Source organism: Chelonoidis abingdonii, chromosome 2 (assembly GCF_003597395.2).
Source record: "Chelonoidis abingdonii isolate Lonesome George chromosome 2, CheloAbing_2.0, whole genome shotgun sequence".
In the NCBI taxonomy this organism is placed as follows: domain Eukaryota; kingdom Metazoa; phylum Chordata; order Testudines; family Testudinidae; genus Chelonoidis; species Chelonoidis abingdonii.
Window position 1 is genome coordinate 213,909,564 of NC_133770.1, and position 25,041 is coordinate 213,934,604.

The window sequence follows — 25,041 nt, forward strand, 5'->3', positions numbered from 1 at the left end:
CCTGAAATGAACAGAGCTAGTTAACATGTTTAAGGATGGGAGTGATGTGATTGTGCTTCTTTATGTATGTGAAGATGCTGACACCATTATTCTGCACGTGCTGGGGTCCTGAGAGCTGAGGCTTGGGATATCTGTGGAAAAGGAGTTCCAACTGTCAGAGTGAGATCAGAGGAAAATATGGATAAGGATTTCAGCAGTAGTACCTAGGCAATGATATGGAGCAGATTTGCAGGCACATGTGTTTTAGTGTGATGCAAAGTTTATGGAGTAGAAACAAGTTGGAGGACTATGCTGAGATAGGAAACAGAGGAGATGAAGTTGGAATTTTTATTGTTTGTTTTTAAACTGGCATTTAGCTGAAGGATGTTGTAAAGAAGCCAAGAAACCACAAGTTTACTTAGTCAAGATTGGCAGAGAGGGTAATGTTAATTTTGCACAAACCTTTAGCTGAATGTGTGTCAGAACTGTGGCTAGTGCAGATGCATTGATCTATTTTTATTTGGGAACTTAAGATCACAATTATGGTTTTTATCAGTCTGGAGGAAAGACTCTATAGAAATAACTGATGTGCTAGTTATCTGAAATACTTGCCAGCATCTGTTGTCCTTTTCCCACAAATAATCACTTACATTATCTAATATAAGTATTGTGTTGAAAATAGCTTTATTTACTACTTAAAACCATAGCAATCTGTTCACTTCCAACCCAATCTATGTAACAAATGCTAATGGAATTCTCAGTGTTGTACACGGTATTAATTTCTGATAAATGTTGTAATAAATTCCTCCAGCAGAAGCTTTCTGTTTCCTTGTCTTCTACTTAACTGAGACTAAAGTTACAATCTTGTAGTAACTGAACTTCATTTACCCTCACAGTGTTTTATGAAAACATCATTTACTCTTACAGGTTTCATCTCATCAACTGAGGTTTACTATTTATCTGCCCTGTAGGACTAGTTAGTTATGTTTGGACTGCCCTGTGCAAGTATTATGCATTATTAGTATATAATTTAAAATGATCACGTATTACTATTTTTGCTTTTGGTTCTATAGCAGGGCTAATCAAACTCATCTTCCCTGCAACATTCTGAAAAAAAAACAAACCACTAAAAACCTTTAAACTGTTACCACAAACAAGTTTACCAAAAAGAATTTCCTGAACTATTACTGACCAGCATGGGTTTACAACCAGCCTTCTAATCCAATCATTCATCACTTCACAGGAAACATGCTGAATCAATATTGTTATAGCTTTGCTATTTCCCCCCGGGGCCTCCACTATTGAATATTGTTTTTGAACCATGCAGTAGCTGTGTAACAGAAGCCACTTTTCTTTTGGTTCAAAGCACAAAATACGCAACTAGACATGATCATGCATACCAAGATTCAAACAAAAAGTTACCCAAGACTTTCTTCACACCAGGTCGTGGTGGTGAAGTGGGAAACAGAATAGTTCTTGGTTGTTCTGCTGGACCGTCTCTGCAGTCTTCACCTTTATAACCAGGACAACATCTCCACTCCAGTTCTGTTACTGTCTTATAAGCAATTGTATACCGAGGTCTGAAACTCATACGGTAGCTATCAAAATAGAAAGAAAAATACTTAAAAGTCATCTATAATCATTTAGCCATTTATATCAGACCTAGATTTAAAAAGACAGTAATCAATAATGATTAATTAAATTAATAATATCCAGCAAGATTTATTTTTCTCTTAGATAGAACATAACACTCTAGTTATACATACATATGCACACCTACCCACTGTTGGTAAGAGTTAACAAACATGATGTGCTGCCTGTATAAATCGGGTTTTCACACTATGAACTGACTGACGTACAGTAGAATGTGAAGTTATTGAGAGTGCTGGTGACTACCAGTGTTAATACTGCACTACTGATTCAACATCTTTCCCTCCCACTGAATACTTTCTCTTACATCCTTAAACACAGAGTAGCTGCTGAATCAGAGCCAACCTGAATCTCATAACAAAACTTTTTCTGCCTATTTTGTCTCATTCAAAATACTGTTATTTTTCTGCATTATGTTGACTTAATTTTTTTTTCCAACATCAGCATCTGTGATATAGTGACCATTGTCAGAATTAGGAAACAGGTTCCATTCCCTGAGAGTGGCTAACGAAAAAAAAGTTTGGCAGTGGGCATAGAATAGGGATATGAAGGATATAGTCAGAAGAAAGGCTTGGAATGATCAGGGGAGAGGGGAAAAAGGAAATTAAAGGAGAGAAGTAGGAAGAAGTTAAGTTGTAGAGGATCTTGAAGACAAACCTACGTAAATGTGCACAGGCAGGCAGCCAGATGAGACTGATTTCTGTTCTCAAAGTGGCTGAAGTTTGAAAGCTGAAACTTGGCCTACAAAGATTACTCATTCAGAAGCACCGCTGGACCTTGTTTTAGTCATTATTAGTTTTATTGGACCATCTTATGAGCATTTGAAAATCACATATTGAGTGTGCACAATAGAGTTTTTTCTCCTAAATTCATTAAATGCACACTTAAGAAAGGATGTGGTATGCATATGTCAGTGGTTAACTGTATTATGAAGCCCTTTATCTCTCTCAGTGCTTCAAAACCAGCCCTGATAATTTTCACACAATGTGGCTAGATTCTGGTGCCTCTGGTGGTAATGTCCAGGTGTTGTTTATCCAAATAGTTCAAGATTATGGAATTACCATGTTCTGTGTACATTAACTTTGTAACAGCAGAGCTTTGAAACCCTACACAATGAAACACCTTGTTTCTATAGTTTCTAATTACCCTCCCATCCCACTAGCTCTTTTCTTTTTAGAAAAATCCAGAAAAAAAAAAATTAAAGGCAAACATATATATATATATAAAAATTCCCCTCTCACTCCTATGGGTGGTATGTGTCTTCCTCAACCTCGGGTCCTCTACCAGAGGCCTGGGAGTTTGAGGCTTCTGCGCAGTATCTTAGCTGTTCCTTGCACTGCACTCTTCTGGACAGAGAGCTCTGATGTTGTTCCTGGGATCTGTTGGAGCCACTCACCCAGCTTAGGAGTCATAGCCCTGAGTGCTCCTACCACCACTGGGACCACTTTGGCCTTCACTTTCCACATCCTCTCTAGTTCCTCTTTCAGGCCCTGGTACTTCTCCAGCTTCTCATATTCCTTCTTTCTGATGTTGCCGTCACTTGGCACTGCTATATCTATCACCACCGCTGTCTTCTGTTCCTTGTCTATTACCACGATGTCTGGTAATAGACATCGTGGTAATATATATATATAAAATTTAAGTTTCCATGGGTAAGCACTCATAAGTCAGTAAATTACAAATTTATTTGGAATGTGTAACCTTAATTTTGCACCCTGTATTTATGTATTACAACAATCTTTAATCAGATGATCACCAACTATTTCTAAATATTAAGTTTTTTCCCTATACATGATACATGTGGCATCTTGCAATTTTTTCATACTATATTGACAGACATCAGACCATCTTCTCCTTATGGGTCTTTTCTGTATTTAAAACACTGAAGCAAGGCAACACACACACATACACTCACCCCTCATTTCAGGGTAAGAGAGGAGGAAAACAAAACAAACATGGACTATTTCCTTTAACCGTGTCTCCATAAGTTATTACACTTAGAATAAAAAGTAACATGAACAAATACAGTGTTACCTATTTGTTTGAAACAATGCCTACACTGTGGATAAAATTAGTATCCTGTTGTTAACCTTTACACTGCTTAGGGTTTGGTTTGGTTTTTTGTGTCTCAGATTTGTTTAGGCTATCACCAGAACCCACAATCAGACAATGAAAAACACACACACTCCACAACTTTGATGTCTCTGGAAGAGTAATGCAATAGAATGGAAGACAGGATAACAACATAGGACTCAATTGGAGTTTTGCCATTGACTTCAGGACCATATGGAGACAGGCAACACACTGCAGAGTGAGCACCACAGACAACAAGCTGACACAAAAAAAACTATATATGAATGACCGTATTAAATTAATCATTTTCTAACACTAAATTAGGAAGAGTGTTACTGTTTAAATGAAACAGAAATTAACTACCAGACTGAAAAGTTTAAATCCTGCTGTATTTGGGAAACAATTCCTAACACAAATGAATTAAATATTATTTTAACTGTTACTCTTGCTGACTTCTTGCCACATGCAAAAACAATTGCTTTAGTAATTAGACATATTTTATCCAACATCTTCTATTTATTAAAATGTGTCTTTATCACAATCATAATTTTAATATAATGTCCTACATCTGGTATCCATTCACTGTCCCTCTATACTGCTAATTAAAATATTTAATAAAATAATTTTCTGAAGTCCCTGATCCTTGTGGTTATTTTATCTCAAATGCAGGAGTCCAGGGGATTTCTCATCTGCTACTCAACTAATATTAACAAAATAATAATCAGAGTGAGTCAATGTATCATGGTTTCAAATTCTGACCTAGGGCACACTCATTCAGACTCAATTTCCAATATATTTTCATGAATGTAAAATTTAATCTCAGCAACCATAGGTTGCACACAAGTTTATCATTTCTGTTACGATTTCCATCAACAGATCTAACAAATCCTGTTTGTAAATGCGAAGTACAGATGTCCTAGGTCAAATTCCTGAACATTAAATAGATTAATGTAGTGGAAAGTGGAACAATGAAAAAAAAGACAACATCCTGGCCACCCACGACTTTCCTGTTCTTCTTCTCTTGTTTATAACATTAAATCACTTATATTATGTATGTACATTTTGTTAAGGTGCTTTTACTTTGAACTACTTGCTGGAGACAGTGTGACTGAGAATTAGGTAGACAGGTATTTCAGTGGTTTGAGGGTCATTACAATCTCTCTCAGAAAGAGCATCTAATTGAAATACAAACTTTGAACTCAGAAGTCAATTTTGGTACAAAGGAGATGGCAATAGATACTCTGTGATTTCCATGAAAAATTTAACTACTCTAAACTTGGTGTGTGTTCCGTTCCATTCCATCCCTGTGTGGCCAAACTCCTTTTTTAAAATTAAGATATTTTGTTAATTTGCTCCAAATACCATTAACTATCGTTTTGTAACAAACTTCTAAAAGACAAGGTTTAAAGGCATATTAGAAAAGAACTCTGACATAGAATTTATCTCACTTTACTCCGAAAAATTGTGTAATGAATTTTTTTTGTAGCAGTCACTTTTGCAATTCTTAATGCAACTATTACTCTTTACCCTGTGCAAACTTTCCCTGTGACCTCCTTCACAGCTTAACAAGAGGAGATCATCTCAAACAATATTCAGGTAAAAATAAATCATGACAAAAACACACAAGTATAAAAGAGGAGTGCAACAAAAATTAAAGCCATCCAGGACACATCTTATTCATACAGACAATTTACATATGATTTTACTACATTCCTTTCCTACTAATTAAAAAAATGAGTGATTACAGTATGCTTCCCATTACTTGATACACATGGGGTTATATATGGAAATACAACACAGAGTGTGTCATCAATCACATTTTTTAATTTTAATATTTAAAATGTATTTTAAAATACTTCCAATAATATAATAGAAAAGTAAGTCTAAAATATTGGGCTGTCCCTCCTATTCTAATTTGACAATTTAAAAAAAAACCCCACATGGTAGGTCCCGTGAATCAAGAAATCCCTCACCAACCCTATTCCTTGTGAATTCTTGCAAAATTTGATAGCCCTTACACACAGCATACAGCTTACTCAGATCCACTGGCTCTGATTTGAGTTTCAGCTTTACCACATCAGGTTTAAATTCATCTGAATCTTAAAAGAAAACTCCACTGGAGCAAAACCAATCAAAAATTAAAATGCTTCAAAAGCCATACAAAGAACAACCTACAAGTTCTACACTGCTATTGTCATAAATATAAAGGGAAGGGTAACAACCTTTATGTATGCAGCAACATCAAATCCCTCCTGGCCAGAAGTACAGAATCACTTACCTGTAAGGGATTAATCAGTTCAGTTAACCTAGCTGGTACCTGACCAGAAGGACCAATGGGAAAGAAGATACTTTCAAATCTGGGGCAAGGAGGTTTTGTTTGTACTCTTTGTTTTGCTTCCTTTGGGACAAAGGGAGAGACCAAGCAGGTAACCCAGCTCCTACTGAAATGATACACCTAATATTACAGAAATTGTAAGTAACAGCAAGAAAATGCATTAGATTATATTTTGTTTTAGTTTGTGAATTTTCCCTGTGCTAAGAGGGAGGTTTATTCCTGTTTTTGTAACTTTGAAGTTGAGCCTAGAGGGGAATCCTCTGTGTTATAAATCTTTTTATTACCTTGTAAAATTACCTTCCATCCTGATTTTACAGAGGTGCTTCTTTTACTTTTTTCTTTATAATAAAGTTCTTTTAAGAACCTGACTGATTTTAGTGTCCTAAACATAAAGGGTCTGATCTGTACTTTTATTAAAGGCAATTGGTTGGTATATTATTCTCAAGCCTCTCCAGGAAAGGGGAGTGAAGGGACTTGGGGGGATATTTTAGGGAAATAGGAACTCCAAGTGGTCCTTTTCCTGAATCTTTGTCTAAATCACTTGGTGGTGGCAGCAATACCGTCCAAGGACAAGGGAAGAAATCTGTGCCTTGGGGAAGTTTTTAACCTAAACTGGTGGAATACAAGCTTAGGGGGTCTTTCATGTGGGTCCTCACATCTGTACCCCAGAGTTCAGAGTAGGGAGGGAATCTTGACAGCTATAATTTTCAAGAGAATTATAGGCATACAAATCTGTGTACCTTAGCATTTAAATTGGGATTTATGGAGGCACTCAGTCAAGCAGTCCCATCAACATCAGTGTGTCTAGTCATCTAAGGCAAACAAGATTTGACCTTAATGGCTTTCCACCAAGTTCCCAGCTCCATAAAGGTTAATTTCCTTAATTGCTGTAGCATTTTGACTACTGATATATTCCAACATGAATGTTAAAATTACTCCCACTAAGTAGTACATGACTACTCTCACACTGCGGATGTGTTTCTAGGTGATAATTAACAACATGCACCTAGTGTATACATCCAGTTAGTGATTTTCCCATAGTAATTTCTGATTTTCATAGTCAAAAACAGTTACATAGCTGTTCAGTAACAATTGTTCTTCAAGGTGTGTTGCACATGTCCATTTCACTTTAGGTTTGTGTGCACCAGTGCTCTGAAGACAGAAAACTTTTTCCCATAGCTGTTCTCACCAGGGCAGCTAATGCACCCTCTGCACCCTTGTGCTGCCAGGTCAGGTATAAAGGATGGAGCCGCTCCACACACATACACACACATCCAAGTTCCCTTCACACTGGAAGCCATGTTTGCTGTAACTCCAATGTAGAAAGGAAGGGGGGAGGGTCATGGAACCAACATATGCAACACATCTTTAACAACAACAGTTACTGAACAGAAATGTAACCGTTTTTTCTTCTTCAAGTGTATGCACATGTCCATTCCAGTTCAGGTGATCTACAAACAATTCCAGATGGAGGTGGGTATTCAGGGTCTACAGTACCACTGCAGTGGACTGTGTACCACTTTCCCAAATTCAGCATTGTCTCCTGAAGTCTGGGACAGAGCAAAATGAACAGTGAATGTATGAACAGACGATGAAATCACAGTCCTGCAAATATCACTGGTGAAATGTGACCCAAGAAAGCAGACTATGCTGCCTGTGCTTTTTTAGAGGTAGTGGATCGTTAGCAATATCATAGCACAGAGGAATGCAGGAGGAGATTCAGGAAGAGCTCTTTTGCAAAAATGACAGGTTGCCCTTTCATTTTATCAGCAAAGGAGACAAATAACTGTGGAGATGCCCTAAACTCTTTAGTCCTGTCCAGGTAAAAGAACACCACCCTAAAAATGGCTAAGGTATGAAGCTTTTCCTCACCGTTGTGAGAGAGAGAGAGAGAGAGAGATTTTGGAAAAAAGGTTGATTCAGTATATAGCCTGATTCATATGAAAGTCCAACACCACTTCAGCGAGACACACACTGTATGGATGCAAACCAAGTTTGATTTTGTAAAATACCGTATAAGGAGGATCAGCAACTAAAACCTGAAGTTTCCCTACCCTCGTGGCTGAAGTAAGCTTTCCTGATGGACATATCTTCACTGAGAGATGAGAAAGAGAGGATCTACAGTAGAACTCCAGAGTTACAAACACCTTGGGAATGGAGGTTGTTCATAACTATGAAATGTTTGTAACTCTGAACAAATGCTAAGGCTGTTCTTTCAAAAGTTTACAACTGAACACTGACTTAATACAGTTGTGAAACTTTACAATGGAGAAGAAAGATGCTGTTTTCCCTTTATTTTAGCAGTTTACATTTAATATGGTATTGTACTATATTTGCTTTTTTTGGGTGGGGGTCTCTGCTGCTGCCTGATTGTGTATTTCCAGTTTCAAATGTGGTGTGTGGTTGACTCGTCAGTTTGCAACTCTGCTATTTGTAACTCTGAGGTTCTACTGTAGTTGTAAGTTCAAATGGAGGTCCATTAAAACTGAGAGAACTACGGCAGATTTAGGATGGTGTTGGGTCCCTAGTGGGATGAAATAGCCTGTCCAAATACGAAGGTCAGAGGACTAGAAAAAACAACAACAGATCTTCTGTCCACATATGGATGGAAATCTGCCAAATGAAGTCTCAGGGAACTTACAGAAAGCCCTTTTTCCTTTAGGAAAAAGTAATCTAAAAGTAATCTAGAACAAACTGAATGGGATCTTGTGCAGAACAGACCTCTTTTTTCTGGGACCACACAGAGAACCTCTTCCATTTCTTGAGGTAAGTATATCTGGTGGAGAGTTTCCTGATATTTAGCAGGACATTTTGCTCTCCAATGGAACAGCTTCCTGAGGCGTTAACCACTGAGCATCCAAGCAGGGAGATGCAGATGGAGCAGACTGGGATGAAGAACTCTGCCATGATCCTGGGAAACGATGTCCAAAACTGAGGGAGAGGCATGGGATCTCAAATGGAAAGGGCCCAAGAGGTCAGAGAACCCATGCTAACAGGGCCGTGCTGGTACTATCAAAATGAAACTGGCTTGATCCTATCTGAGTTCCCTCAGAACTCTTAATAGCACTGGGATGGGAGGAAAAGTGTAAAGAATTTTCCCCTTCCAGATTCGCAGGAAGACATTTGGCAAAAACACTGGGCTGTGGCCTGCCCTTGAACAGAACTGGTGACACTTCCTGTTTTGTCAGTTGGTAAATAGGTCTATTACTGGCATTCCCCAAAGCTGAAAAATGGAATTCTCCATGTTGGGTCTAAGAGACCATTTGTGATTGGTGCTGAATGATCTGCTGAGATGGTCCTGTAAACATTTCTGAGATCTGAGAAGATGAGCTGCTTTGAGCATAATCCCGCTGGGAGAGCAGAAAGACCAAAGGCTCATTGCTTCTTGCCAAAGGGGGTCCAAGTTGGCACTTCCTTGCTTGTTCAGATAGAACATTGCTGCTGTGCTGTCTGTGCACACCTGCACAGAATAACCTCTGATGTGAGTTAGAAATGCTTTTGCAGGCCAGGCGAATAGCTCAAAGCTATTGAACACTGATGTGGAGGGAGAGATCTTGACTGATCAGCATCCCTGAGTATTGAGGTCCCTTAAGTGAGCTCACCATCTGCAAGATGAAGCATCTGTGACCAGGGTCATGGAAAGCAGGGATGGGGCAAAGAGAAGCCTTGTGTATACATTCACTAGGTTCATCCATCAGTCCATGGATGTGGACCCTGGTCTATAGATTATGTATAAGATTCCTAGTTATTTCTTTGATGGGCGACAGGTTCCTCTCCCAAAATCAAGCTCAGTATTATTAAGATTATTATATAGTTGGGAACCTTAATGTGCATAGGCACAAAACTTACACTACAGGAACTTTTTTATATTTACAAATAAATAACTTCTTAATACATTTAGCAAAGTCACACACACTAACTCAGTAAGGTAGCTAGAGATAATACAGAAAGTACATCTGAACACCGATACTTACACCATCCCTTGGCAGAACTACCTGAAATATTAACCATTATCTTCCTCATCACCACCATTGCCAATCATTCTGGCCCCTCCCAAGGGCTACATCTCTGTCTCCTATTGCCCACAGGCTGAGATGCCACTTTTATAATATGTTATGCTGATGTTAACATGTCTAATGCATATTCAGTAGGGGTTTTACCCCTCCTTCTTATTTGTATTTCCTCCTCTTACTAATGTTAAGGTTGTTCTTCTACAGGTTAGTATATTTATGATTTGACCTCATTATCATATACTTCAATTCATTGCCATGGCACTCTTACAGTAGGGATGTAAAATGTTAACCGCCTTAACCATTAACCCTCAGGCCGGTCCTGGCAATCCCATGCCACCCCCGCCCCAGCGTCCCAGTCATGCAGGCCAGATCTGCCCCAGCCACTTAATCGGTTAACTGCTTAAATGAAATATTTTAATCATTTAAATAGTTAACTTTTTTAATGGTATTTACATCCCTATCTTGCGGTTGGATGTTCCATCCAAAACACTCCAGAAGCTGGTGTTAGTTCATGTTTCTGTGGCTGGCCAATGTCATTACGGACAAAATTCACCCTTGCACTCTACTTCCAATTCCCCAATACTTACGGGTTACCTAACCTTATCTATGCCAAAGATCATAGGCCTCAAGCCTTATGCTAACTGCTGATGCCAATGTCTTACCGGATGCAGGCTTGAAGGTTCCTTGCATTAATGCTAAACTATAATAATCCAGAATATAATACAAAGCAGTGAATACAATAGAGGTAAGCTAGCCAACTGGGCTACAGATGACAGAACCCTTACAGATATGTGATCTAGCATGTCAGGAGATGATGAAAGAAATGGTAGACAGACTTCAACCCTCTGAATGGTTCTGAGGTGAAGTCTGACATACTGAGTCACCTACATAGAAGCTGCCACAGGAGCCAAAAGTTCCAGGCAATGCCTCGCTGTTCTACAAGAGAATGCCTTGAAGTTCTTGCATAGCTCCAATATCACCTGAAACCTGGTCTGAAGTAAATATGATCTCACTGTGGTTGAGCTAAGAAGTGCCGCTATAAACTCAAGAAGACTTGATCAACAAGGACAACTTAGAATACCCCACAACTGTAACAGGGACTGGATCTTTTAGACAAACACTAACACTTGCTATCTGGACCTTCCTTGAACCAGCCCGCAGTTCCTGCCTTCCTGAGATGAGCCACAACTGTTGCCATGCACTTTATGAAGATTTGAGGAGCTGACAACAGCCCACAGAGGAGGACCATAAACCACCGTTTAATTTGTGCCAGGGCTTGGCAGGGGTGAGGCCCAGCACCTCTAGCTTGGCAGTTCATAGCCCTGGCACCTCTGTGTTTGCTGCATCAGTTATGAATGTAAAAAAAATTGCTTTAACCCCAGCACCAAATTACCTGAGCCCTGGCATCTCTTTCATTACAAATTAAGCACTGCGAAGAACTGATAATAAACGTCTGCTACAACTAATCTTAAGAACTTCCCGTGACTCTGGTGAATGGCCACATGAAAGTAGGCATCCTTTAAGTTGAAGGCAGAGAATTAGTCACTGGGGTCTAGGGATGGGATGGGATGGGATAATAGATGTTAAGGTAACCATGCAAAACTATATTTTTTTAATGTATTTGCTGAGGTCTTGCAGATCTCAGACAGGACTGAGACCTCCTTTGAACTTTGGAATGAGAAAATAATGGGAATAGAATCCCTTTCCCTGATGCTGAGGAGGTACTTCCTCTGCAGCCTCTAACTGCAGTACAGACTGAACTTTCTGGATTAGTACACTCTAATGAGAATGGTCCCTGAAAAGAGATGAGGAGTGGGAATGGGAAGCAGGGAAGAGACGTGATTTGTAGGGTATATCCCAGTTCCACCTTGCTTAGAACCCATCCACCTGTTGCAATGCAGGTACAAGCACTCAGAACACGAGTGGACAAACTACATTTTAAGCTGGTTCAGGGGCCACACCAAGTGGCTCAGCCCTGCTCCGGCTGGGGTGCAAGGTCAGGGCTGCACCACACGGCTTCCAGAAGCCACGGCATGGCCCTGATCTGGCTCCTACGTGCTCCTGATCTCCCGCCGAACTCCTCAGTCCCAGCCAAAAGCACCCTGCTACACCCCAAACTCATCCCCAGCCCCACCCCCAACCAGAGCCCGCACCCCCTCTCTCACCCCAACCCCAATTTTGTGATAATTCATGGCCCACCATGCAATTTCTATTCCCCGATGTGGCCCTCAGGCCAAAAAGTATGCCCAACCCTGAGTTAGAAACTAGGATAACTTGCTGCCAAAGGGAGGGGAAATCATGCTGAGTGGTTCACTGGCCTCGACCAAGGCATCAACTAAACTATTTGGATGCTACAGGATGTTTGCATTAGCAGAAGGTGGAGAAGGAGGAGGAGGACTCATCCTCTGAGACTTATGGTGTCTCTGGTCAGATTGTCAGATACCTCTTGTTGGACTTGAGGGCAAAATTGCTTTCTCTTAGGGCTGGAGTATAAATGCCCAAAGATTTTACAGTTGTGGTTGATCCAAAATCTTTAAGAGAATGCAGAGCTCCATCTGTCTTTTTTCAAAACAAATCTGGGCCCCCAAAAGGCAAGTCCTCATTTGTTTGTGGGACTTCTGATGGCATGCACAATGACTGAAGCCTAGCAGCACAATGCTGTAGGCACCACCTAAGCAGCCGAATCACCATGTTTAGAGCAGTGCCTGTAAAGATGATCTTGCAGCCAGGTGGCCTTCATTTATAAGAGCTTTGTATTCCTCTTTGACATCAGCTGGCAGCTTGTCTGCAAATTTTAATATGGAGTCCCAGATGGAGTAATCACTGTGGGCTAAGAATGGCTGATGCTTTGCAGTTCTGAACTGTACATCTAAATAAATCCAGCTTTTTTGCATCTTTATCTTTGGGAATAGACTTAGAATGCCCTGCCTCACTTTCTCATCCACGGCCGCCTCCACCACCAGAGAACCTGGGGTGGGATGTGAATCCAAGTACTCATGTCCCAGAGAGGGAACTTGGTAGTACCTCTTCTCTGTTCTTCTGGCAGAGAAGATGGAGTTTGCCAAAGAAGTCTGGTGAGCTCTAAGATAGCCTCATTAATAGGCACAGCTACGCTAGCAGGTCCTGCAAAATGCAACTAGTTTGTGGGATTAGCCTGTACAACTCAATTTGGATACCTAGGAACGTGGCCTCACTTTTCAACAGTTTCTGGCACATTCTGTAATCATCCAGAACTGGGGAAGATGATTCTGAAACAGTTGCCTCATCTGACAAAGTAGTGTTGAGTAGAGACACTGAAGTGTCAGTCTGTCTAGTGTCTGCTTAACCTCAGCAGCAGGTGGATCAGAATTCACAGGGATAACCTCCCTCAGCTGTTGGGTACCAGTGTCAGTAGAGAGAGCAGTATCAGACAGAGAAGAATGCCTGGATAGGGACTTAGTAAAGCACCGTTGAGGAGAAGATGATCTGGAGTCCCGAGGACCGCCCCCATCACCACGGATTCCAGCAAGGCCACTGCTGTACTTGATATGGTACCAGAGCCCAACCCCAATGCAACCTATCTAGATATGCTTCTGTAAGAGTCACTGTGCTGGAGCCTTGACCTGTGCCATGAAGAACAAGGAGACAGTTGATATCTCCTGTAATGACATCTCAATATGTAGGCTCCACATCTGCATCCAAAGAAAAGTCAACACTGAAATGCCACAGTGGCACAGTATATGGCAGAGTAGCCAAAGGCTGGGACCTGGACTAGCATTCAGAGGATGGTAGCGGAAGAATTATCCAAGGTTTCACTGCTGAACAGACTGTGCACTTGACTGTTGCACCACAGAGTCCAGACCCTGAGGGTACCACCAAAGGCTCAATTCCCAAAGATATCAGATGCACTGGTGCCAAGCAAGATCCCAGTACCAGTACCTGCACGGAAGGAATAATCAGTACCTGGATCTCATCCTGTAATGGATGAGTTCAGCACTGACAAAAGATCCCTGTCGCGGTGTACACCTCAGGCTTTGTCAATACCAAGACAGCAGTGTGTACTGCACAGGAAGTCAATGCTGTTGAAGGTCCCACCAACGGAGCTGGTCTACTTGGTACCACATGAGGATCCAGAGTCAATGACTGTACATGGCTAGAATGCAGTACCAGGGAGCTCCTACCAGAAGTCATCTTCTTGTGAGAATCTGTAGGGAATCTAGCTCTCAAAAAGAGGTGGCTTTCTTCTGCCTAGAACGGCATGCAATCAAATGGGGGTGCGAAGCTGCTTTCATCAGGATGAAAGGCAAACTTCCCTCAACTACTTAGTTCTGGTCTTAAACCCCCTACAAATAAGGCACTTATGCCTCAAAGTGACCTTCTGCCAAACACTTTAAACAGCAGGGGTGAGGATTGCTGACTGGCCTGGATATGTTAGAGCCAGAACGGTGCTTCATAACTCAGAGATTTAGGCACATCCCTGTAACCAAAATCTCAAAGAAAACACTATGAAACAAGGACATTTTTTAGGGAAAAAAAAGTACAGTATCACTAACAATAACTACTGCTAATTAAAAACTATTTACAATAAATTCTTTCTAGAAAGCTTTCTAGAGGGACAAAGGGAAGAGAATATGAGAAGCTTTCACATTCCCCAACTACCAACCACAGCCAGTGAGAAGAAACTGGGCTGGAGGGGGGAGAGGGTCAGAGCAGCCACCCCTTAATACCTTCAGCTGGCAGCACAAGGGTGAGGAGAGTTCATGTGCAGTACTGCTACATATGGTAGGGAATATCTTGGATCCATTGAAGTCAATGAAAGTTTTCCATTGATTTTAATGGAGTCAAGATTTCACTCAGACAAGATGCTTTATAATGCAATTCACCACCATTCTACAACATTTGTAGTTTGATTTTATTAAGACACTTCATATTTTTCTAAAGTAGGAGTTTATTCCAAAAGCATATACTACAAGTGGTTTAAATTCTTTTGTGAATTCCTAGGATGGCTGGATTTAGGGTTTTGAGGCCCCCAATATTATTTTTGGGGACTTCCATCACTTCAAGCTCTCCTCACCTTCTCAAATTCCCAAAGAATTGGTACTTGTGGGTCTCAAAATCCAGCTCAATTCTTAGCTTTTTTATTCTTAAAAAGTTTTAATTCTGAAAACTAAGACAACAGCTTTTAATTGCTATATATGCTGGTAAATAATTGTGTGCATACAATCCAAATATATTTCAAAAATAGAAAAATATTTTTGGGGGCAGGAAGACTGATTAACTTGCTGAAAGCATAAAATGTGTAGGGAGAGCGAGCTTTAAAGTTAGAAGTAAATCTAGACGACAGTGTGTGTTAAAATACCATTAACAAAGAAAAATAACCAAATAAACATAATTTGAAAAATAATCAGTTTTTTGGTCTGATATTAGGGGGGAAAAAATCAAGATTTTTTTTACTGAATGCACTAAAGAAAGAATTGTCTTTCTATTTCTGGCACTGTTTACTGTAGTAGGTTGCTATTTTTATTTCCAGTTCCTAACTTAATATATAAAAAGATAGAACATGTGGTGGGCGAGGAGGTGAGGAGGAAGGATAGGGAGTTACTTGCTGAATAAAATAGTTTCCCTCTAGGAAGTAAAGATGGAAAATGAACAATAGATGGCTGTAAATTAGAATTAAGTATGCCATTAATTTTACACACCTGGCACTGGCAAAATCGTCACAAACAAAATTCCAGTGTCTGAGTCTTACAGCTATGATCTGGCACTGCTATGAACACTGGCACAGGGAAACAAAAGGAAGAAAGAGGAAACCAAAAATAGTATTTAGGAATCAATCTTACAATCTTCATACATGCATAACTACCATTAAAATCAATGAAAGGTGTGTGTGTACAACTATTGCCCAGACTAGCTAAGTCTTGAATAAATACTTATTGGCCAGACAATTTGATGAACATTTATGGGGACTTGGCGAGAAAAACAGTTTAAATGTAGCATATCTACCCCAAAGGGGCTTGTCTACACTTAAAAGGCTGCAGTGGTGCAGCTGCACCACTCTGAAGGCAGCGCCGCCGCCAGCAGCAGCGCAGAGGTAAGGGTAGCAGTACTATACACCTTCTACAATAACCTTGCAACTCCCTACAACTCCTTTTTTGGGTCAGGACCAGGGCTTTGGAGCTGTGCTCCAGCTCTGCTCCAGCTAAAAACATGCAGCTCCACTGCTCCGGAGCTGCTCCGTGCTCCAGCCTTGGGCTCCGCTCCAAAGCCCTAGTCAGGACCCCTATAATTACAACACAGTGAATTTCAGATGTAAGTAGCTGAAATCATGAAATATATTTTAAATCCTATGACCATGAAATTGACCAAAATGGACTGCAAATTTGGTAGAGCCCTACTCACTCATTGCTAACTAGAACAAATTAGAGCAGCCTCTAAAACTCTAAACTGTGCTAGGGGCAGGACAGAGAATCCCACTCACTATAGCTCCACTCCTATATGCCACTCTCTGCAACACTGAGCAGAAGCTGGGTGCAGCTGAGACTCTAGCCTGATATCACTTCAGGACGATTGTTTCTCTTCCAAGGGACAGGTGGATTATGGGGCACTGTTAGAAGAGAAAAACAACAAGTATCACTCCCTTAAATTCCACTTTTAGTTACAACATCCACTGCATTTAAAATGTCCAGTATCATGAAATCATTTGTTTTCCAAAATCCTGGCCTTCTTGAAACCAATGGGAGTTTTGCCATTGACTTTAATGGGGCCAGAGTTTCACCCATGGAATTTAACTCATCCATTACTCTGAGTTCTGCAACACAGGCAGAGAAGGGAAAAATATGCTAAAGTACTGTACTATCTAAAATATTGCATCTACAGCCACATCAGTGTTTTCATTTCACAGTGATATATCACTTATCCTGCTAGAGTCTCAGATAGGTTCAGATTCAAGGCAGCTAGCCCCTCTCACCGTTGTGGCTACACTCTATTTTTAGTGCATTAGCTCAATCAGAGTGAGCGCAGGTATGTCTCCTTGAGCTGGGAATTACACCCGAAATGTAGATATACCCATAGAATCTAGTTCAGTAACATGTCCCTAATCAAACAGCTAGTCTATGGAACAGCTCAGAATAGAACTTAGATCTCATGACTTCCAGTCCCATGCTTCTTCTATGGTTGCTTCCTTCTACTTTTATGCCAGCAAGATAAACATGTCAAATACCAGTAAATCACATGCTGCCAGATCAGCACTAGTATCTAGAAACCTAAATACTTCTAATAATAAGAAAACAGAAAAAAGGTCTGTATTTTAAAAAGGAGTTGGGAAAATGCTGATAAATCAACATTGTATTGTAATTAGGACTGTCGTCTAATTACCATTAACTCATGTGATTAAAACTAGGATTAAATCAATAATTTTTTTTCATCTCGATTAATTTTTTTGAGTTAACCGCACTGTTAAACAGTAGAATACCAATTGAAGTTTATTTTTGGATGTTTTTCTACATTTTCAAATATATTGATTTCGATTACAACATAGAATACAAAGTGTACAGTGCTCACTTTATATTACTTCTGATTACAAATATTTGCACTGTGATAATAGGTTTTTTTGCAGTTCACCTCACACTAGTACTGTCGTAGTACAAATGTAGATTATTTTTGTTACATAACAGCATTCCATAACAAAACATAAAACTTTAGAGCCTATAAGTCCACTCAGTCATACTTCTTGTTCAGTCAATCGCTAAGACAAACAAGTTTACATTTACAGGAGATAATGCTGCCTGCTTCTTATTTACAATGTCACCTGAAAGTGAGAAAAGGTGTTTGCATGGCACTTCTGTAGCCAGCATTGCAAGATATTTACATGCCAGATATGCTAAACATTCATATGCCTCTTCGTGCTTTGGCCACCACTCCGGGGGACATGCTTCCATGGTGATGAGGGATTCTGGTCAATAACACTCCGAAGCAGTGTGGACCGAAGCATGTTCATTTTCATCATCTGAGTCAAATGCCACTAGCAGTAGGTTGATTTTCTTTTTTGGTGGTTCGGGTTCTGTAGTTTCCACATCAGAGTGTTGCTCTTTTAAGACTTCTGAAAGCATGCTCCACACTTCATCCCTCTCAGATTTTGGAATACACTTCAGATTCTTAAACCTTGGGTCGAGTGCTGTAGCTATCTTTCGAAATCTCACATTGAAAATCTGAGAGGGATGAGGTGTGGAGCATGCTTTCAGAAGTCTTAAAAGAGCAACACTCTGATGTGGAAACTACAGAACCCAAACCACCAAAAAAGAAAATCAACCTTCTGCTGGTGGCATCTGACTCAGATGATGAAAATGAACATGTGTCAGTCTGCACTGCTTTGGATGTTATCGAGCAGAACCCATCATCAGCATGGAGCATATCCTCTGGAATGGTGGTTGAAGCCTGAAGTGACATATGAATCTTTAGGACTTCTGGCACATAAATATCTTGCGACGCCAACCACAACAATGCCATGCAAACACCTGTTCTCACTTTCAGGTGACACTGTAAACAAGAAACGGGCAGCATTATCTCCTGCAAATGTAAAAAAAACTTGATGGAGTGATTGGCTGAACAAGAAGTAGGACTGAGTGGACTTGTAGGCTCTAAAGTTTTACATTGTTTTATTTTTGAATGCAGGGTTTTTTGTACATAATTCTACTTTTGTAAGTTCAAATTTCATAAACAAAACTTTTTTTTTTACAGTGCAAACATTAAACATTTATAATAAAAATAAATTGAGCACTGTACATTTTGTATTGTGTGATAACTGAAATCAATATATTTGAAAATGTAGAAAACATCCAAAAATATTTAAATAAATGGTATTCTATTATTTTTTTAATTGCACGATTAATTGCTATTCATTTTTAATCACTTGACAGCCCTACTTGTAATACGTTAACCATTGATAATATTAACAGCAGATGGTTAGTCAACTCTGTTTTCACTTCATAATCCCAGATTCTGGGCCTGATTCTCCTTTTACACTGGAATATCTCAGTTGAGGTCAGTGGCATAAAAGTTGTGTGAGAGAAAAATCGGACCCCATTTTACAATTTCCTGGGAACTGGAACTATGGAGGGCAATTGGCAAAGTAGGGAGATAGGAACTGTGTGCTTAGGACAGGATACACTGCAAAGGATGAGGAAAAATCAGAAGTCAGAGGAGGAAGATGGGAGTAGGAGAGATGCAAAGTGTAGGAGCAAGGCAGCAGTGTGAACAGAGCATTGTGATGAGCAGGAAGAAAGGTAAAAAGCATCAATGAGAGTGGCTACCCCACAGATCACCAAGGAAATTTAAGAAGAGATTAAAGTAGAGCACTAAGTAGAAAGGACATATGTTTAACTGTATTTTGAAATGTCTTCCTAATAGATTCCCCCTGCCAACTCAGGCTAGGTAAAGCATGAGCATGTGATGAGTTCTACAGATGGACTGGAGTTGGAATTCGCACCAGAGCTGGCAAAGTTGCTTGATTTTGAATTTCTGCTATTAGCAGCAGCTGAAGCTTTTTGAGGGAGGAGACACTGGGACATAGTAGATTTTCACTGCTGTTGTACTCATTTTTCTCTACAAAATGCTTGAACCAGAGTTATTGCTCTCCCATCATCTGACTTAGGTCATTATCATTTAATCTACCCTTCTCTATAGCTGGGAAAGCAATAGCTCTGGTTAGTGTTAGAATGGCACAGATAGTACTGTATCACTCATTGCTTCCCCACATAACTTCTGCAGTAAAATTTCATTTTGGTCCATTCTATCTCATCGTTTTTTAAACTTGTTCACAAAAGCAAGGAGGACCACAGGCACTTGGGTTGGGAGTGCGGATTCCGGGTTGGAGCCAAAAATTAGGGGTTCAGGGTGTGGGAGGAGGCTCCAGGCTGGAGCAGGGGGTTGGGGAGGGGTCCAGCTGGGGGTTCAGGCTCTGGGGTGGGGCTTGGGGTCTGGCAGGGCACTGTGGGCTGGGACCAAAGGGTTCGGAGGGCAATCAGGGCTGGGGCGTGTGTGTGTGTGTGTGTGTGTGTGTGTGTGCACGTGTGTGTGCGTGTGCGCGCTCCATGAAGCTCTTACCTCAAGCAACTCCTGGAAGCAGCCACAAGTCCCCCGCCCTCCTGGCTCCTACATGGAGGCATGGCTAGGTAACTCTGTGCACTGCCCCATCTGTGGGCAGCACCCCCGCAGCTCCCACTGGCCACTATTCCCAGCCAATGAGCTGGAAGCTGCGGAGACAGCTCTCAGGGAGTGGGGATGGAGGCAGTGTGCCTGCAGAGCTGCCTGACGCCTGGCCGCACCTCCACTAGCAACAGCAGGGATGGGGAGCCGCTTGTGGAGAGCCACTCAAATTGAGCGCCACCATGGACCTCAATATATTTACCATGGACACTCGTGTCTGTGTACGGACACATTGCCGATCCCTGAATTGAAACAGGTCAGAAGTGCGGGTGGGTTGGGGGAGAAAGAGAGAAAAAAAGCAAGTTGTGATCAGAACATTATATGAAGGTCTGATATCTTGAGGACCACAAGGGGAATTGAGGAATATTCTCCATTATGGGAAACCTGGCAGTGATGTAGAGCATTCCTCTATTGTTCTGGTGGTTTGTTGAATATCAGACTTTAAATTGGTCAGTGGTCCTCTGGACCAGCAATGATACCTTGGAACTGGTCCGGCACTCAATAGAAGAAGCCCCAGACCTCCAATCAGTGCAATTTTCAAATCATGAAAAAACAGACAAATATCAACTGCAATATTTGTATTAATGTGAGTTGAGGGGGAGTTTGTGAAGTTTTTGGAATTATTGCAACATCTATGAATGATGTATGAAATGAAAATTCCTATCCAAGTTTCAGAGAAGAAAGACAGTGTTGTTTGCTGTGTGCATAGACAGAGATACACAATATTAGGCTCACAGAAGCACAGCCAGACAAGTTTACCACACCCAGCCATCTTGCAAAGATTATCAGACAAACAGTCTAGAAAACTCAAGTATATTATTAAAGTTTTCTTACTGCCTTCAAGGTCCCATCCTTAGGCTAAATTCTCCAGGGTCAGCCAGCAGGAGCCTGTAGAGAGAGATTTCTGTACACAAGATACTCTCTCTTTAAAAAGAAAACAAAAACCTCTTTTCTTGATATTTAGAGGGAAATATGCAATAGTCCTCAGTTTTCCCCTTTTCTACTTAACACAGTGTCTGTGTTTTCAAGGGTTTTTCTTATGTGATATTGACTTCTGAAAGCCAGAGACCCACTTAGACCCTGATCAAGGACTATTGTACCCTGTGCTTGATCCTGCCCAAGGCAGAGTACTCTGGCTCTGATACAGCATAACACTTAAGCACATGCTAAACTTTCAACCCTGAAGTAGTCCCACTGACTACCATGGGGCTGCCAACAGCTGATTGAACCCCATTATAGTACCCTATATGTAAGGAACAGGGACTGAAACTGCTGCTTGGATGCTAGAAAAAAAAAATGTGGATAACAACCAGCGATATCAATTTATACCAAAGATCTGGTCTACTGTTTTCTTTCTAAAAGGAGCACCTGAATAGTCTTTTTTCCCCCATTAAATAAAATAACGTTTACATCTTTACCTGGAACATTTTTATTAACACAGTTTGTCTGATGCTATTTATAGGTTGGTCTCCCAGCCTTTACAATTACATATACTAATGATTAGAGTTTATGGGTATTTCACTATCTTTTGTTTATATAATTCTGTCCATGCTTTATTCAAATGTTGGGGTTTATCACACTGTTATTATTCTGGAATTAGATATATTTAGAGAGATAAACATACATAAAAACGATAGGTTCAAAAATATTTGTTTAATGAGTCAATTTGTAAATATTCATTTAAATGTTCATTTAGTTATATTTATTTTTAGACAATTTGTCATTTTTCCTGTCTGTGTTCTAATTACTTGCAATCTAGTGGAATAATCTGTCTCCCTGTTTATTATATGTTGATCACAGAAGTTAAAGATGAAAGAGACCAGTTAAAATCATTAAATTCACTTCCCCCCCCAACCCCTCAGGTAAGAACATATAGTCTGACCCAGTAAACACTTAAGCACATGGATAACTCCAGTCCCAAGAGTTGAACCACAGAAATCAATGGGACTAGTTACATGAGTAGAGTTATTCACATGGATAGATATTTGCAGGATCAAGCCCCATAATCCTCAGATAGAATATTATATTGATATATACTTACACTTGTTATTTTGCCAGAAGGCCAATACAGAGTTTTCTTTATAATAATTATATTAATAATAATAATAATGATATGCTTATTAACCCAACATCTCATGATGTTAACCCTTCAATAAGAAAACCAAAAGTGAGCGACATGCACAATGGAAAGTGAAAAAGTAAATATATTAAAAAAGTATAGTACAGGGTGGTCAGTTATTTGGATATATTCAATGATTTTTTAAATTATACAATAGTTTGAACGTCTTGTGGTGTAAGTAAAACACTCATGAAATCTTTATGCATTAAGTACATTTCGTTTCCCACTTCCCAACATCAGCAAATAAGTTTGTTTGTTTTTTTCCCCGCTCTCTCCCAGGGCTGAGTCATAGTTTTAAGAAAAATAATTCAAATCTCTCTCTCCAAGGACAGAAAATACTTCAAAGAGTCGACTTCTCAGACTCCAAACATCTAATCATATAGATCCTAGAATCTTATTCAGAAAAAACTCCCACTAACTTTTCAGGGAAAGATGATAGGATTGGGCCCCAATACATATTAAAAGATACTTAGATAATAAGATCTTACTGCAATTACTGAATTTTAACTTATAATTTAAGCAAATACATCTTGTATTTAAAGTTGTTACACTTAAAATTTTCTAGCAATGCAGTAATTCAACAGCTTTCTTCTTGTTGTTGTTGTTAAACAATATTTTTTAATAGGACTAATGGGTAAGAGGTGATTAAAAATGAGTTCACGAATTCACATGCTGCTGGGTTTGGTCACTAGAATTCATATTTCTATAGAGTAGTTCACTGTCATTGTAATTAATATCCATAATACATATATTCTCGTATGTATGGAATACCCTCTGTTCGGGTAAGTACCTGGTATTTAAGACAGTTATATACACAATATATAATGCACAGCTTTGTTTCATCAAAATATTTTTATATGTAACATAGGTCATTCAAATATCAAAAAAGCACTGTGGACATGATCTTGATCTAACTAAAAGTAAATGGCAAATTTAAAATGCTATTTAATATTCAGCATTAAAATGATGAAGAGCTTCTATTTGAAGGGCATCAGTTCTTGGCAATTTATTGCTCAGCTTATTATGAATGAAAGACACATACTGACATTTCATGGAACAGGTGAGAATCCTCATAATAGGAAGGGGCATAGTCTGTTTTTAAAGTTGCATACAGAGAGTCAGTCTGACATACCAGTGATTATCACAGATCAACATTAATAACAAAAGGCACACATCTGCAACACAGGTAACAAGTTGTATCCCTGATTCAGATCTCAGTTACTCTATTTGACCAGAATTTGGCCCATTTACTTCATGATTTAGTCCTCTATCTGCAAATTTGTAAAGGAAATAATAATTACACAGAACTTTGCCTCAATGGTTTTACTTGTTTGTGATAACCCTTCTCTGGGTCCTCCTACTGTCTCATCTATGTTTGGGTCCTGAACCTTAAAACACTTACATATATGAGTAACTTTATTTGCATGCGTAGTTCCACTGAGTTTCATGAGACTACTCACGTGAGTAAAGTTAAAGTTATTCATGTGCATAATTGTTTGCAGGATCAAGGACATAGATTGCAAAAAGAACAGGAGTACTTGTGGCACCTTAGAGGCTAACAAATTTATTTGAGCATAAGCTTTCATAGGCTACAGACCACTTCATCAGATGCATAGACTGGAACATACAGCAAGAAGATATTTATACATACAGAGAACACGAAAAGATGGAAGCAGCCATACCAACTGTAAGAGGACAACCATTGAGATGAGCTATTATCAACGGGAGAAGAAGAAAAAAAAACTTTTGAAGTGATAATCGAGATGACCCATAGAAGGTGTGAGAATACTTAACATGGGGAAATAGATTCAATTAGTGTGGCTACTTCTACCTTTTCATGTTCTCTGTATGTATGCATCTGATGAAGTGGGCTGTAGCCCACGAAAGCTTATGCTCAAATAAATGTTAGTCTCTAAGATGCTACAAGTACTCCTGTTCTTTTTGCAGATACAGACTAACACAGCTGCTACTCTGAAACCTGACAGATTGCAAACTCTTCAGTGCAGATTCCTTTCTTATTCTCTATCCTGAAGGAAACTAGCACACAGTGAGTGATAGATCAATATTAACAATAATAGATTCTCCTAATATCACAGAGTTTTGGGCACACAGCAAACTTCCAAGATTACAGAACTTATATTTTGAGTTATTTAAAAAATATTCACCAAGTTTTTATAGCCACACTTCTGCCATACTAACATACACCTTAATGCATATGAAACTTGAAAGATACCTTTATATAGTATACCTTATATTAAAAATAAAAATATGCTTTGTAATTCCAACTCTAGTTATCCAGAAGATAATGTTTATCTTCACCTATATAAAGCAAGTCAGATGCAGGAAATAAAGATTTGCAATCAGGAAGATCTAATTTTCTTTAAAATGGACACCTCCAGTATACGTTATCAGATATTCACAGTCAATATTTTAGAACCTGGCTTACCATGTATAACTTCCTGAGAGGTTTGTCACTCAGAAGCAGTGACAGGCACCATTAATAAACAAGGATATACTTCACCCCATTTTTATTTGTCCACTTCAGTGTCACAACTCTAAAATGGGCAGTTAAATACTATGAAAACAACCAACATCGGAAACGACCCAGACAGGGTTATTCAGCTGTGTCTCTGGGGAGCCTCCCATGATTTGTCTCAAGTGGCCAATGTTTATATAAGAAAATAAGGTAC

General features: G+C 39.7%; 1 protein-coding gene across 2 annotated transcripts in view; it reads right to left on the bottom strand.

Annotated features, from left to right (window-relative positions):
• The window catches only part of EMILIN2 (elastin microfibril interfacer 2), a 124,331-nt gene that overhangs the window by 95,341 nt on the left and 3,949 nt on the right, over window positions 1–25,041 (bottom strand). For both annotated transcript variants that reach the window (XM_075062952.1, XM_032772506.2), the window contains exon 3: window positions 1,402–1,577. In XM_075062952.1, coding sequence (XP_074919053.1) covers window positions 1,402–1,577 — 176 coding nt within the window. The remainder of the gene's footprint in view (window positions 1–1,401; window positions 1,578–25,041) is intronic.